Consider the following 15227-nt stretch of genomic DNA (forward strand, 5'->3'; position numbering starts at 1 on the left):
TGAATCAAGCATTTAAATTCCTACTCATTCTCTCTCCACATTCTAACCAAACTCTTTTTAAGATCAAATAGGACTTTTATTGGCTTGTAATGTAAGACTAAGGTGGAAAATGTAAGAGACTTCTGAGAAAAATTATTTGAAAATAAAATGATACTAAAACATTTCATTTTCTCTCATTTTTCCTTTTTTTTTTTACATTTCTTTTTATTGAAGAAAATAATAACATCAAGAGAGATACTAATGACATAATGCCAATTTTTACTTTTTCTAACAATTCTCAGAAAATGGGTGATAGTATTTAACAAACGAAAAAGACTAAAAATTAAGGCTCAAAAGGAATACTAGTGGTAAAGTTTTATTTAATGAAAAATGATAGCAAGAAAGGCTCAAACTTAATAAAAAATGGCCTAAAATCATTTCCTAGGTTGAGAAATGATTATGATACTTCAATTGAACTAAAGGAACTTCAAGTGCCATGATTCAAAATTCAATGTCATTTTCAAGTAATTTGACCAAACAAAAAAGAATAATGAGATCATCAACGACATAATGTGGAGCCAATAAAAATTTAGAGATAAATGTATAACACTCACAAAAATAGAATGGCTCTAAGCTCACTAGGGTCAAGTCTCCATTATTTTTCCTTAGGTAATTCATTTCAAATTTCACTCTTCAATTTCAAAATGCAATTATTGGCTTAAGTGCAAATATATTTCAAGTTCAGAAAAAAAAAAATGATTCTATCACGAAAATAATAGGAAATCTAATGAGAGATATTCATATTTTCCATGCAAAAATATTAAAGTAGAGAATCATGTATTTCCTAAAGCTAAGCATTGAATGCAAGAAAATCAATCTCATCATGGTGAAGCAATCAACATAAAAACAAAACTAAAACTTTTTTTTTTAACTGGAAAAGTACTAGAAAATTCAAGTAAAATTTCAAAACTCTACTCCAAAATCTAAATCAAACATTGTCCTCAATGATTGGAAAAGAAAAACATGACAATGACAAGAAATAAGAAAGAAGATGGTGAAAAGAAATTACCTGAAAGAGGATACTCTCATGTTTTTGAAATTACCAACAATGAAGCTCAACAAATAAGGATTGATAATTCTCAAAGATATGAAAAGAATATACACATTAAAAGAAAGAAAAAGAAAAGAAAAAAAAAGAAAAAAAAATTCTAAATTAATTAACTAAACAAAGAACATCAATCATGATAAAACGGATCACAAAGTAAGACCTCTTCAACTTCAGAATTTTGGAACTCAAGAAATGGTTTCAATCGTTGACCATTGATTTTAAACACATCACCATTTTTAGGATTTTCAACTTCAACCGCCCAATGAGGAAAAATAATGCGAACAAGGAAAGGACCAGTCCAACAAGACTTCAATTTTCTAGGAAAAAGATGCAAATGAGAATTATACAAAAGGACTTTTTGATTAAGTGAAAAAGTTTTCCTCAAAATGTGTTTATCGTAGAACACCTTCATACGGTTCTTGTAAGTTTTAGCACAATCATATGCATCCTTGCTTAGTTCCTCAAGCTGATTTAACTGGAGCTTCCTATGGGTTCCTGCTTTGTCTATAGCAAAATTAAATTGTTTTATGGCCCAAAATACTCTATGTTCCAATTCAACAAGTAGATGACATGCTTTCCCAAAAACTAGTGATAAGGAGACATTCCAATAGGGGTTTTAAAAGCGGTTCGGTAAGCCCACAACGCATCAATGAGTCGCAAAGACCAATCTTTTTAGGACGGGTTAACGGTTTTCTCCAAGATATGTTTAATCTCCCTATTAGAAATCTCAACTTGACCACTTATTTGGGGATGGTAAAGGATGGCAACTCGATAAGTGACGCCATAATTTTTCATTAAATGTTCAAATGACTTATTACATAAATGCTTCCCACCATCATTAATGATAGCGCATGGGGTCCCAAATCGACTGAAAATGTTTTCCTTCAAGAAACGAAGCACTACCCTATGGTCATTGGTTTTACATTCAATTTCCTCTACCCACTTGGACATATAATCCATACCCACAAGTATGTACAAATTGCCAAAAGAATTAGAAAAAGGTTCCATAAAATCAATGCCCCAAACATCGAAGATTTCTACAATAAGGATTGGGTTTAAAGGCATCATGTTTCTCTTAGTGAGACTCCCTAACTTTTGGCATCTCTCATAAGATTGGCAATACACATGGGCATCACGGAAAATGGAATGTCAATAGAAACCACATTGAAGGATCTTGGCGACAGTTTTCTTAGCACTAAAGTGGCCTTCCACACGTATGGTCATGGAAAAAAGAAATGATATTGGATTGCTCACTATTTGGGACACATCTCATAATGATTTGATCAGGGCAATATTTCTACAAGTAAGGATCATCCCAAAAATAATGCTTGACCCTAGCTAGAAACTTAGATCTATCTTGCTTGGTCCAATGGGAAGGCATCTCATTAGTGACAAGGAAATTCACAATATCCGCATATCATGGTGTTTGAGAAACAAACATAAGTTGTTCATCAAGAAATGTCTCAGTGATGGGAATAGACTCCTCACATGACTCAACTATCAATCTAGAAAGATGATCGGCAACCACATTTTCGATTCCTTTTTGTCACGAATTTCAATGTCAAATTCTTGGAGCAAAAGGATCCAATGGATTAGGCTGGGTTTAGCATCTTTTTTAGACAAAAGGTATTTTAAAGCTGTATGATTGGAATAAACAATAACCTTAGTGCCTAAAAGGTAAGACCTAAACTTGTCTAACGCAAAGACAACCGCCAAAAGTACTTTTTCAGTGGTGGAATAGTTGAGTTGGGCATCAGTGAGGGTTTTGCTTGCATAGCAAATGACATGGGGCAACCTACCAACTCGTTGTCCCAAAACGGCACTTATGGCGTAATCGGATGCATCACACATAATCTCAAAGGGTTCACTCCACACAGGAGGTCTAAGGATGGGAGCAGAGGTCAACAATGACTTAAGTGTATCAAAGGCACAGATACAATCATCATCAAAGACAAATGAGGAATCCTTGGCAAGTAAATTGCACAATGGACGTGAAATTTTGCTAAAATCTTTGATGAATCTTTGATAAAAACCGGCGTGTCCTAAGAAAGATCTAATTTCCTTAACAGTACTTGGAGGTGGAAGATTAGAAATTAGATCAACTTTTGCTTTATCAACCTCAATTTCCTTATAAGAAATGATATGTCCTAATACAATACCCTTTTTGACCATGAAGTGGCATTTTTTCCAATTTAAAACAAGATTTTTCTCCTTCTATCGAATTAAAACCAATGAAAGATGATGCAAACATTCATTAAAATAAGACCCAAAGACGGAAAAATCATCCATAAAAACCTCAAGGAACCGCTCTACCATGTCGGAGAAAATAGAAATCATGCACCTTTGAAAGGTGGCGGGTGCATTACATAACCCAAAAGGCATGCGACGGTAAGCGAAAGTACCAAATGGGCAAGTGAAGGTGGTCTTTTCTTGGTCCTCGGGTGCAATGAGAATTTGGTTATACCCAGAATAACCATCAAGGAAGCAATAATAGGCATGACCGGCTAACCTCTCAAGCATTTGGTCAATGAAAGGAAGAGAGAAGTGGTCTTTCCTAGTGACGGCATTCAATTTCCTATAATCTATGCACACACGCCAACCGATTTGCACTCGTGTAAGAATCAATTCATTGTCATCATTGTTCACAACGGTGATGCTAGATTTCTTTGGAACAACTTGGACAGGGCTCACCCAATGATTATAAAAAATGTGGTAAATGACACCAACATCTAACAATTCAAAACCTCACTCCTCACTACTTCCTTCATGGCAGGATTTAAACGTCTTTGGCGCTCACATGAAGTCTTAGTGTTATCCTCTAAATGGATCCTATGCATGACAATGGATGGAGAAATGCCTTTGATGTCAGCAATCAACCAACATATGGCTCCCTTATGTTCCCTCAAAATTTCCACAAGCTTGCATTCTTGCTCATCATTTAAATCGGAGGCTATGATCACGGGCAAGGTATCGGAAGATCCTAAAAACACATACTTGAGGTTATCAGGTAATGGTTTGAGATCTAACTTGGGTGGCTCAACAGTGGAAGTAAGTGGAGGATTTTTGGAAAGAGGAAGAGGTTCTACCCTTGGTTTCCAATTGGTGGTGTTCATGATAGGTGTGAAGTCCAAAAGTGCATTGACTTCTTCTATGGCTTCATTAAAATCAAAGTCACAACCAAAGTGGGCTATGCATGCTTCTAGTGGGTCCTCAACATTATCCCTAAGGAAAGAGTCTACCATTATTTGTTCGATTAAATTAACCTCACAAATGCTATCCTCACCCTCTTGTGGTTGATGACTTATGTTAAAAATATTAAGATTCATAGTTAAGTTCCCAAACGACAAATTCATGACTCCATTCCTACAATTAATTTGGGCATTTGTGGTGGCAAGGAATGGACGTCCTAAAATTACCGAAATTTGATCACAAGCAATAAAATATTTGCAAGCATACAAGGCTATGATTTTCAACTCTTAGCAGTTGAGTATTACAGTTCTTTAAATTTGATACGAGGGAATTACATTATTATGAAACTTTTAGTTAGTTATTGAAGGTTTTGGTGGTGCAGGATGAAGAAGTTGGTGCTTGCTATCAACACAAGGGGAGAGATTTTAAAGTGCCTCTTGTGGATGTCCTCCAAGAGGATGACAATGTAGTTGGAGCAAAAAGGGGCTTGGGCATATGGTTAGTTTAACACTTTAACTCACCCTTTAACCCCACAACTTCGTACTGAATGACATACATGACTGATAATTAGCATATATATATAATAATGTTCTTTTAATATCTAATTGCATTGTTTACATACATACGTTATATGTTGTTTTGCAATTTGATTTAGCTAAGTTATGACATGCACTAGCTACTACAAAGAGCTTAATAGAGGAGCAGTTATTCTTACTAACATGATTGGTCTTGGAAACAAGGCATGCAGCAAACAAGGTAAGTCTTACATCATTAATTTCCTTCCCTATATCTTTTTTGAGTTCTTTCTTTAACTTGTTGCTATGTCGTTCAAATGGTATGTAGGTTTGCAAGTACCTATTATCAATTCTCAAGAGTGGTTCTTTTTATTTTTTACTATCTAAATTTATGAATTTAAAACTGGGGATGAGACAAGTCTTCCATTCTTATATTTTGGTTTCCATTGAACAAGTCTTCTGTTTTTGTAGGTAAAAAAATCTGTCTTTGGAGGTCCAATTTTTATGACTGTGTATTTAAAATTTTGTTTTTTTGGTATGTTTCTTAACTTAGTTGTATCTTGATGATTGTCTAAGTAGGGTTGTCTACATACGTGACCAAGTAAATTGCACAGTCTAGACTCTCAAGGTTTTTCCAAAGTTTTACAACTTTTGTCTTCTAGCTATATGTATTTCTTTTTGTTGGTTATATGGTTTGTTGGTGTCAGTTGTCTTAGGTTGCATGATTTTCACTGATGTTTTTTTTTTTTTTTTTTTTTAAAGTACTTAAAGTTGTCTTATGTTTAATTTTTGTTTGTTGCTTGGGCACAGGTACTCTGTTGTTGGCTAGGGTGATTGCAGTGTGACCTTAGCTAAGGTGATTGCAGTGACTTGTACCATCAGCCAAGCTTTAGTAATATATTGTTTATTTATTTTTTTAACAACAAATTACTTGTTTAATTGTAATTTGTTCATTTAGTAAAAGATTTTTGCATCCTAATGTTGTAGTAGCATATGATTATATTTAGACCAAGTGTTGCTGCCATTTCAATATTTGTAAACCGAGAGCTTGGAGGTAAGGAATCCTAACCCTAGCTTGTATTATGCTCTTATTTGGTTGTAATTGTGTGTTGTTGTGTGAAAAGGCCAAGCTTTTTGACAGAAAGGCTTTGATTTTCATGGAAACTACACAATCTGCCTACATTGCACAGTTTTGACATTGTGTCACATTTCTGAAATTCTGAACTGTTTGACAATGCTTTTGAATTTGGTTTTTGGACCATTTAAACTGACATCTCAACAATAATTTCAAGCTCTGAATCACTGAAATCCGATTTGAGATATATTTTCTATGATTTTCTAAAACTGATTCTGTTTTGCTAGAAAATGACAGTTTTACTACACAGTGCATTATTACGAGTTTGGTTGCACCATTGTGATTTTGAGTAGTGCTTTTGACCTGATACTTATGGAACAAGTACTAGACATGTTCAAGAGTGTTTTAAATCAAAAATCTTATGGATTGAAGCTATGTTTGAATGATTTGGTACTATGGAGCTAGTTTGTAGCATTCGACAGGTTTTGTTGGTTTTGATTTGGTGAAATTTACATGCATGAGTGATAATTTGGATAACAGATCTGATTTGAGTATAGGTTTGAGCTTTTGCATGTGTTGGCTGCCAATATGTAAATATTAATGCACTTTTTTATAATGTTTTCAGTGGAGTAGCTCGAAGTACAAGCGGGGCGGTTACACATAAGAAAAATTTGATGAAATTCGAGTTGAATAGGGAAAGTTTGTTACCCTCAATAATATTTAGACTGACATGCATGTTGGTATAAATCTGGTACATGTTTTGAGCATTTTGTGGATATGAAGATACTAGTTGACATTTCAATCTTTTGTATAGGCAGAATATAAGCATCATTGCACTGCCATTCTAATATTTTTGTGAACTTATTGATTATTTTTGGATGTTGGAATTTATATGAATGGAAGAATTGAACTTGGATGATTACTTTTGTGCAGATTTTTAAAGTTGCTTATGGGGTTATATATGGATTAGGGTTATCCCTACCCATTTCATATTAGTTTTTTTTTTAATTCAAAAATATTTACAATATCAGTTAAACACTGATATCTTTAATCTTTTAAATTTGATATTTATACATGTATATACATCGAAATAACAAATAAAACCGATATCTAATGTGTACATTTATATCGGATTTAGTTAAAAATATGATGTGTTATAAATCTTACATATCGGTTTAATAAAAAAACCGATGTAACAACCTACCAAATATAGTTTTTGATGAGTTTACAATATCGAAAAATAAAACGAAATTGATATTTAAAGTATATTATATATCGTAATCCGTTCTTTTAGATATCAGTTATTTTAAAAATCCATATATATTGTTTATTAATTATATCAGAAATTCAAGAAATAGGATGTCTTCTTTGTTATAGATATCAATGGAAAACTGATATCTAAAATAGGGTACATAGATATCACGTCTGCCCTTATCAGTCGAAAACTTAATAGACATCGGTTTTCCACTGATATTTAATGGGGTATTTTCTTGTAGTGCATGTCATAATTTAAATGCTTAACCGCCCAATATGCCCTATGCTCCAATTCCACAGGTAAATGACATGTCTTTCCGAACACAAGTCTGTATGGGGACATGCCTATTGGAGTCTTAAATGCTATTCTATAAATCCACAATGCATCATCTAGCTTCAGGCTCTAATCTTTCCTGGAAATATTCACTGTCTTTTCTAAAATTCTTTTGATTTCACTATTGGAAACCTCTACTTGCCCACTAGTTTGTGGGTGATAAGGAGTAGAAATTTTGTGGGAAATTCCATATTTAGCCAAGAGAGAATGGAATAGACGATTACAGAAATACGTACTTCCATCACTTATAATGGCACGTGGTGTACCAAAACGAGTGAAAATATGCTTCCAAAGAAAATTGGTTACCACCTTGGCGTCATTAGTGGGAAGTGCAATAGCCTCCACCCATTTTGAAACATAATCCACAGCCACTAAGATGTACTGGTGCCCATAAGATGACGAAAATGGTTCCATGAAATCGATTCCCCAAACATCAAATAATTCTACCTCACTGATGTTATTCAATGGCATTTGGTTTCTACTCGAGATGTTACCAGTACGTTGACAACGATTACATGCAGAGACGAATGAATGTGCATCCTTAAAGAGAGTCGGCCACCATAAACCACATTGTAACACCTTTGCTGCTGTTTTGGTAGCTCCAAAATGGCCTCCACAAGCTAGCATATGACAATGCTTCAATATATTTACCATCTCTTCATCGAGTACACATCTCCTTATTGTTTGGTCGGGGCAATGCTTCCATAAATAAGGTTCGTCCCAGTAAAAGTGCTTAACTAAAGAGAAGAACTTCTTTTTCTTAGAAAAAACTCATGTCAGGAGGGATAATATCGCTAACCAAATAGTTCACATAGTCAGCATACCATGGGACTGGTGTAGAATGAATGGAAAAAAGTTGCTCATCGAGAAAATCATCCATAATGAGGAGGGCATAAGCTGTTTCATCTTGGACCAGCCGCGAGAAATGGTCTGCAACCACGTTTTCTGTGCCCTTTTTATCTAGAACCTCCAAATCGAATTCTTGTAGCAACAAAACCCATCTAATCAATCTTGGCTTTGCATCCTTTTTTGAGAGTAGATACTTGAGAGCAGAGTGGTCTGTGAATACAATGATCTTGGACCCAAGCAAATATGAACGAAATTTGTCCAAGGCAAAGACTACAGCAAGCAATTCCTTTTCCGTAATATCATAATTCAATTGAGCATCATTCAAAGTACGGCTAGCATAGTAAATGACATGGAGTGACTTACCTTTTCTTTGACTCAAAACAGCCCTAACAGCATAATCGATGGCGTCACACATGATTTCAAAAGGCAAATCTCAATCTGGAACAACCATGATAGGCGCACTAGTAAGTTTCTCCTTGAGTAACTCGAACGCCTCCAAACAGTTTTTATCAAAGAGAAAATTAGCGTCCTTGAGGAGTAGGTTACATAATGGCTTGGTGATTTTGGAAAAATCCTGAATGAATCGACGATAAAAACCTGCGTGACCCAAGAAACTACGGACTCCCTTCACACAGGTGGGTGGCGGCAACTTTGATATGATCTCGATCTTTGCTTTGTCGACTTCTATTCCTCTTGCAGAAATCTTATGACCCAAAACGATTCCTTCTTTAACCATGAAGTGACACTTCTCCCAATTTAACACCAAATTCGTTTCTTCACATCTTTCCAAAACTAATGCCAAGTTATCCAAGCAAGTGTTAAAGGAAGAGCCAAATACAGAAAAATCGTCTATAAACACTTCAATAAATCGCTCCACCATGTCGGAAAAAATGCTCATCATGCACCTTTGGAAAGTAGCAAGTGCATTGCACAATCCAAAGGGCATACGCCTGTATGCGAAGGTCCTGAATGGACATGTGAAGGTAGTCTTTTCTTGATCCTCAGGTACAATTGAAATTTGATTATACCCAGAATATCCATCCAAAAAGCAATAAAAAGCATGCCCAGCTAATCTTTCCAACATTTGATCAATGAAGGGTAGAGGGAAGTGATCTTTTCGAGTTGCCAAATTTAGTTTCCTATAATCAATGCACACGTGCCATCCAGTCACAGTTCTTGTAGGAACTAATTCCTCTCATTCTTTACCACTGTCATGCCTCCTTTCTTTGATACAACTTGAGTTGGACTAACCCAGCTTCTATCAGAAATTGGATAAATTATCCATGCATCTAATAATTTTAAAACCTCTGCTCGAACAACTTCTTTCATATTCGAATTTAGACGACGTTGATGCTCAAATAATAATTTCTCAAATAAGAATACCTCAAGTGGGACGGAAGGGGTTTAAGAGTTAAAGTAGGTGCAGAAATCTTGCTTGGGAGTGGTTTCGATGGTGCAGTTCCCAACGACTCGAATTGATGTCCTTTTCCAGTATGGTACGACTTAGAGGCCTCCAAATACTGAATACATTCAGCAATTTTCGGATTGTCATCTTTGGTAGTGGCGGCATGAATTATGGAAGCCTCTAGGGAATCATTCGAATTCTCCTTCCTAAACTTTTCTGAAACCAACTGCTCAATTAGATCAATGCGAAAACAGTCCTCTTCATCACTTGAATATTTTATAGAATCAAAGACTTTGAAAGTAGCTTACTCATCCCCAATTCTCACAGTTAAAAGTCCTTCAGCCACATCAATCAAAGTTCTTGAAGTCATCAGAAATGGCCTGCCCAATATCAGCTGAGTGTCATGATCCTCATCCATATCCAAAACCAAGAAATCTGCTAGAAAAATCAGATTATTAACTTTGACCAACACATCTTCAACAATTCCTTCAGGGTATACAATAGACCTGTCTGCCATCTGCAAAGAAACCGTAGTTGGTTTAATTTCACCGAAACCAATACTTTTAGCTACAGATAGAGGTATTAAATTGATACTGGATCCCAAATCACATAAGCATTTTTCAAATAAATTAGAACCAATTATGCAAGGCATTTTAAAACTCCCTCTATCTTTAAGCTTTGGTGGAAGCTTCCTTTGGAGAATGGCACTGCATTGTTCGTTCATTTGGATCTTCTCATGCTCTGCAAATTTTCTCTTCTTTGATAGAAAATCCTTTAGGAACTTGGCATAGCTGGGCATTTGTTCCAGAGCATCTGCAAAAGGTATGTTACAACTTTTTAAACAACGACAAAAATTTTGCAAACTTGTCATCGTCATTTTGCTTTTTCAAACGCTGAGGAAAAGGAATGGGAGACACGAACGGCCTCACAACAGGTGCGGGCAGCTTAGAATCAGGAGTTGAAACAGTGGCAGCATATGGAGATTTTCCAGCAGCTTCTGCGGCGGCGAACGATGGCTCTTGCGAGATGTTTTCTACAGATTTTTCTAGCATATTTTGCTCCAAATCAGTAGCTGTTTTTACCAATTTGCCTCTCCTTAGAGTGATCGCCTTAGCTTGCTCTTGGTCCTTCGGATTAACTACGGTTTGACTAGGCAACACTCCTACGGCTCTCCCACTTATGGCATGGGCAATATGTCCTATTTGAACCTCCAAAGTTCTAATGGATGCCTGCTGGTTTTGAAGGGTAGTCCTTGTCTCCACCATGAATTGAGTTGACACCGTAGTCAATTGAGCAAGAGCTTCCTCCAAATTTGTTTTCTTTTCTTGATTTTGGAACCCAGGTGGAGGCGTTTGTACATTCTGGTTGTTGCTCCAGGAAAAATTCGGGTGGTTCCTCCATGATGGGTTGTATGTGCTAGAATATGGGTTATTCCTCTGTTGATTGAAATTTCCAACTTGATTGACCTGTTCTGCAAAGGCGGCTTGGTCCTGAGGAGTACATGCCGAAGCATGATGGGGACCTACACAAGATTCACAAACAACATTATTATTTGTGTTCACAGCATTAAAACCTAAAACTGAAAGTTGTTTAGTTAAGTTAGAAATTTGTGTGGCTAGCAGAGATGCAGAATCAATTTCCAAAACTCCTGCAGATTTTGGATTTAATCTTTCTCGTGGCCATTGGAAACTGTTGGATGCCATGGTTTCTAAGAGCTACAATGCTTCAAATGGCAGTTTCACCATTAATGCTCCTCCAGATGCTGTATCCACCAATGTTCTATTGTTGTTGCTCAAACCATTGTAGAAAGTATGAACTTGCATCCAATTAGGCAATTCATAGTGTGGGCACTTTCTCAGCAATTCTTTGTATCTTTCCTATGCCTCAGATAGAGTTTCCTTGTCAAATTGAACAAAGGATAGGATCTCTTGGCGAAATCTTGCAATTTAGCAGGGGGAAAGAATTTAGCCAAGAATTTACCAACTAAATCATCCCAAGTAGTGATGGAATTTGACGGTTGACTCGCTAGCCAATCTTTAGCTTGATCCCTCAGTGTAAATGGAAAGAGCCTCAAGCGAACAGCTTCTTCAGTCACCCCATTATACCGAAATGTATCACAAATCTCTGAGAAATTTTTGAGATGTCAGTTTGGATCCTCATGGGAGAGTCCACCAAATTGCATCGTGTTTTGGATCATGGTGATGATTGCAGACTTAATCTCAAAATTATTAGCCGCAATTGTGGGGCGTCGAATGGGTGATGGATTGGGCGTAGGAGTAGCGTACTCCTTCAAACTCTTTTCCTCTTCAGCCATTAGTGCAGGTGAATTTGGAACGAAAGCAGCAGTAGGAACAATGAGAGCGGGTGCGGAGGTTACACGGCGATTTGTGAGAAACGAACGCTCGATTTTCGGATCAATTGGAATCAATTCGTAATTAAGTGATCGTCTCCCAGAACTCATGCAACCTTAAAAAAAAATAAAAAATTCAAATTCAAATTAGAATCACTGTTAATTTATTTTGATATTAGTAAATTAAAAAATAATCCCCGGCAACGGCGCCAAAAACTTGATAAAATATTTACAAGCATACAAAATCATTCCAAGTAATAATAGTGATAAGTAAGATATCGTTCCGATGGAGATTATTTAATATACTAATTACCAAATAATTAAGTTACACTCTATTTGATCAACCAATTGTTTAACTTTAATAAACCAAATTACTAAAACTAAGCAAATAAACAAACAGACACAAAGAACGATCAAGATTATGAACACTAGAGCATCAGATTCACCTGATTAATCCTACCCAATTCCTTTAGCATATTAATCCCTAATTACTATCCATATTGACAACTGGATTTCCCTAAGTTATTTGATATCCCTTACTAAGGCTCAACCAAAAGTATTTCCGATTAACAACTCATTCTTTATTAGAGCAACAAATTTAGAAAACCAGAAACCCATTGAGTTAATGGGAAAACCTTGGAGAAATTGCATGATTCATGTTAGTCCTGCTACATCACTCATTCAAATCATGGTTTATATTACCAGAAGCAACACAAAATATCACTTATTAGGTCTCAATTTAGTCATCATATCAATTAAATGTTGGCCAGACATTCAAAGCATTAAGAACAGTAACATAAACTCAACATGGAATAATAAAGAGAAAATAATACAACCATTGAAATTGAATATTCATAATCAGGCTACATCCTAGCCCTAGTAAAGAAGTTTAGCTATCCATAACAATAACTACAAAAACAAAGAGATTGAGTTTTGTCATAGAGTAAACTCGGACAATGATCTTGATTAAATCCAGAAAACGATGAAAACCCCTAGCTGCAACGTTGCTAAGAATTCTCTCCTCTTTCAATTGTAAGTTCTCCCCCTTAGATGATGATCGATCTCCTCCCTTTAAATAAGAAACAAATCCTTTTTTTATTTGGTAAAGACTTTCCTTGTTGGATTTGGATTATTCTTATGATGAGTTGTCATTGATGATTTGGCATCCAAAATCCAACAAAAATAGGATTTAGACCTTAAAAAATAAACCTGGATCCCTCTAGATACTTCCCAAATACACATAGCATCAATTGGGCTCCAAGAAAGAAATCTAAAAAGAATTACTTTGCATTTTCGCACAAAATCTTTTGCCTGAACTGCCTTTACTAAAATAGCCATAACTTCTCCTAGAAAAATGCAAATCACGAAATGTAAAATTCATCGGAAAGCTAACATCCGTATCTTTCCAACGGTATAAGGCACGACATCTAGTTTATTCCGAGGAGATGCAGTTTATTCCGTGAAGTTGACTGATTTGCACAGTAATTTCTACTCCAAAAATATCCCTTTTTGCTTTTTTCTCCTCTTTGACATTTTAAAGCTCCAAAATTCCATCATTTTCCTTCAATTTCGTTCTTGGGTTGTATTTCCTAAATCAACTCACAAAACACATCAAACAACCAATTTCACACAAAAACATTACAAAATAAAAGGTAAAAGTGGTATAATAATTATGCATTTTATGAATATATCAATTGGTCACGGGTTGAGTGTCTAGCAATGAAATGCACGCGAAAATAAAACTCTTTCACTTTGACCAAGACATCCTCTACCACTCCCCTAGGAATTGTTACCGACCTATCCGCTAAAGAGAGAGTCACCAAAGTTGGTTTCATCTCTCCTAAGCCAAGTTGCACATAAACGGAGTATGGTAAAAGGTTCACGCTTGCTTCTAAATCTAATAATGCTATTCCTATATGATGAGTTCTTATCGTGCATGCAATGGTAGGACAACTAGGATCTTTGTACTTAACCGGAATTCGATGCTCGATAATTGAACTAACTTGTTCGGTGATAAAGGCTTGCTTTGGAACGTTGGTTCTCTTTTTTATGGTGCAAAGGTCTTTTAAGAATTTGGCATAAGAAGGCACTTGTTTGATGGCATCTAAGAATGAGATATTGATATGGACTTGCTTGAATACTTCTAGGATGTCATTAAATTGTGCATTTTTCTTTGTCTTAGCCAACCTATGAGGAAATAGGGCTTTGGGGACAAGAGTTGGAGAATGATCAACAATTAAAGACTCTTTTTTCTTTGACTTGACAATGTGATCAACATTAGGCTCTAGACCACCTAATCCATTTGTTTCATTTTTTTCATTTTCATCATTTTCATCATTTTCTTTTTTCAAATTGGGCATTTGAACCTTATTATCAATTGCCTACCCGACTTAAGGGTTGTGATGAACTTGAAATGCTCATGAGTATTGAATGAACTAGATCCATTAACATGAAATTGACCCTTTGGATTAGGAATGGGTTGACCAGGAAATTTTCCGTTCTCTCTCTCTCCCACAATGTTAGCTAATTGACCAATTTGATGTTCTAGCTTCACAATGGCTTGTGTATTTTGGTGGGTGAAGCTTTAACCTCAACAAAGGCTTGACCGGTCAATTGCATGAACTTTTGGAGTGTGTCCTCTAAAGGTGATGATGGATTTTGTTGTAGAGCAACACTTTGTAGAGTGAGATGAGGAACATGGGAAACATGGGAATATGAGGGATTAGGATGGCGGAATGAATTCTTTGGCATTGAATTTCCTCCTAAATGTGTTTGGGGTTGGCCTTGTCTCCAAGAAAGATTTGGATGATTCTTCCAATTAAGATTGTAGGTCTCGGAAAATTGGTTCACAAACGGCTTCCTAAAATTGTTAAGGGCATTTGCATGCTCAACATTACTCTCGGAAAAAGTATACAAAGAAGGACACGCTTGGACATTATGCATCGGGCTAGCACAATGAGAACAAAACTCATTTTGGACATGATTAACGGCACTCATGGTTTGACTCAAGACCAATGCCTCCACCTTTCTCGTTAGGCTTTCAATCTTAGACCCTAAATCTACATCGCCTCTCACTTTATACATCCCCCCATGCTTTGGTTCTTTGGCTTTTCTATCATGTGGGTTGGAAAAATCTCATTGTTGAGAATTTTCAGACAATTTTTTAAAG

At 36.0% G+C, this 15227-nt stretch overlaps 1 protein-coding gene and 2 pseudogenes across 1 annotated transcript; all 3 read right to left on the reverse strand.

Annotated features, from left to right (window-relative positions):
* Positions 1-1672: 1672 nt before the first annotated feature.
* On the reverse strand, positions 1673-15142 carry LOC147285926 (uncharacterized; annotated as a pseudogene).
* LOC147285927 (uncharacterized) lies at positions 10013-10610 on the reverse strand. Its single transcript, XM_086242486.1, has one exon. The coding sequence runs from the start codon at positions 10583-10585 to the stop codon at positions 10013-10015; it is 573 nt and encodes a 190-aa protein (XP_086098612.1). The 5' UTR covers positions 10586-10610.
* Positions 10634-12169, reverse strand: LOC147285928 (uncharacterized; annotated as a pseudogene).
* Positions 15143-15227: the final 85 nt, after the last annotated feature.

Source organism: Dryas octopetala, chromosome 4 (assembly GCF_963921425.1).
Source record: "Dryas octopetala chromosome 4, drDryOcto1.1, whole genome shotgun sequence".
Classification (NCBI taxonomy): domain Eukaryota; kingdom Viridiplantae; phylum Streptophyta; class Magnoliopsida; order Rosales; family Rosaceae; genus Dryas; species Dryas octopetala.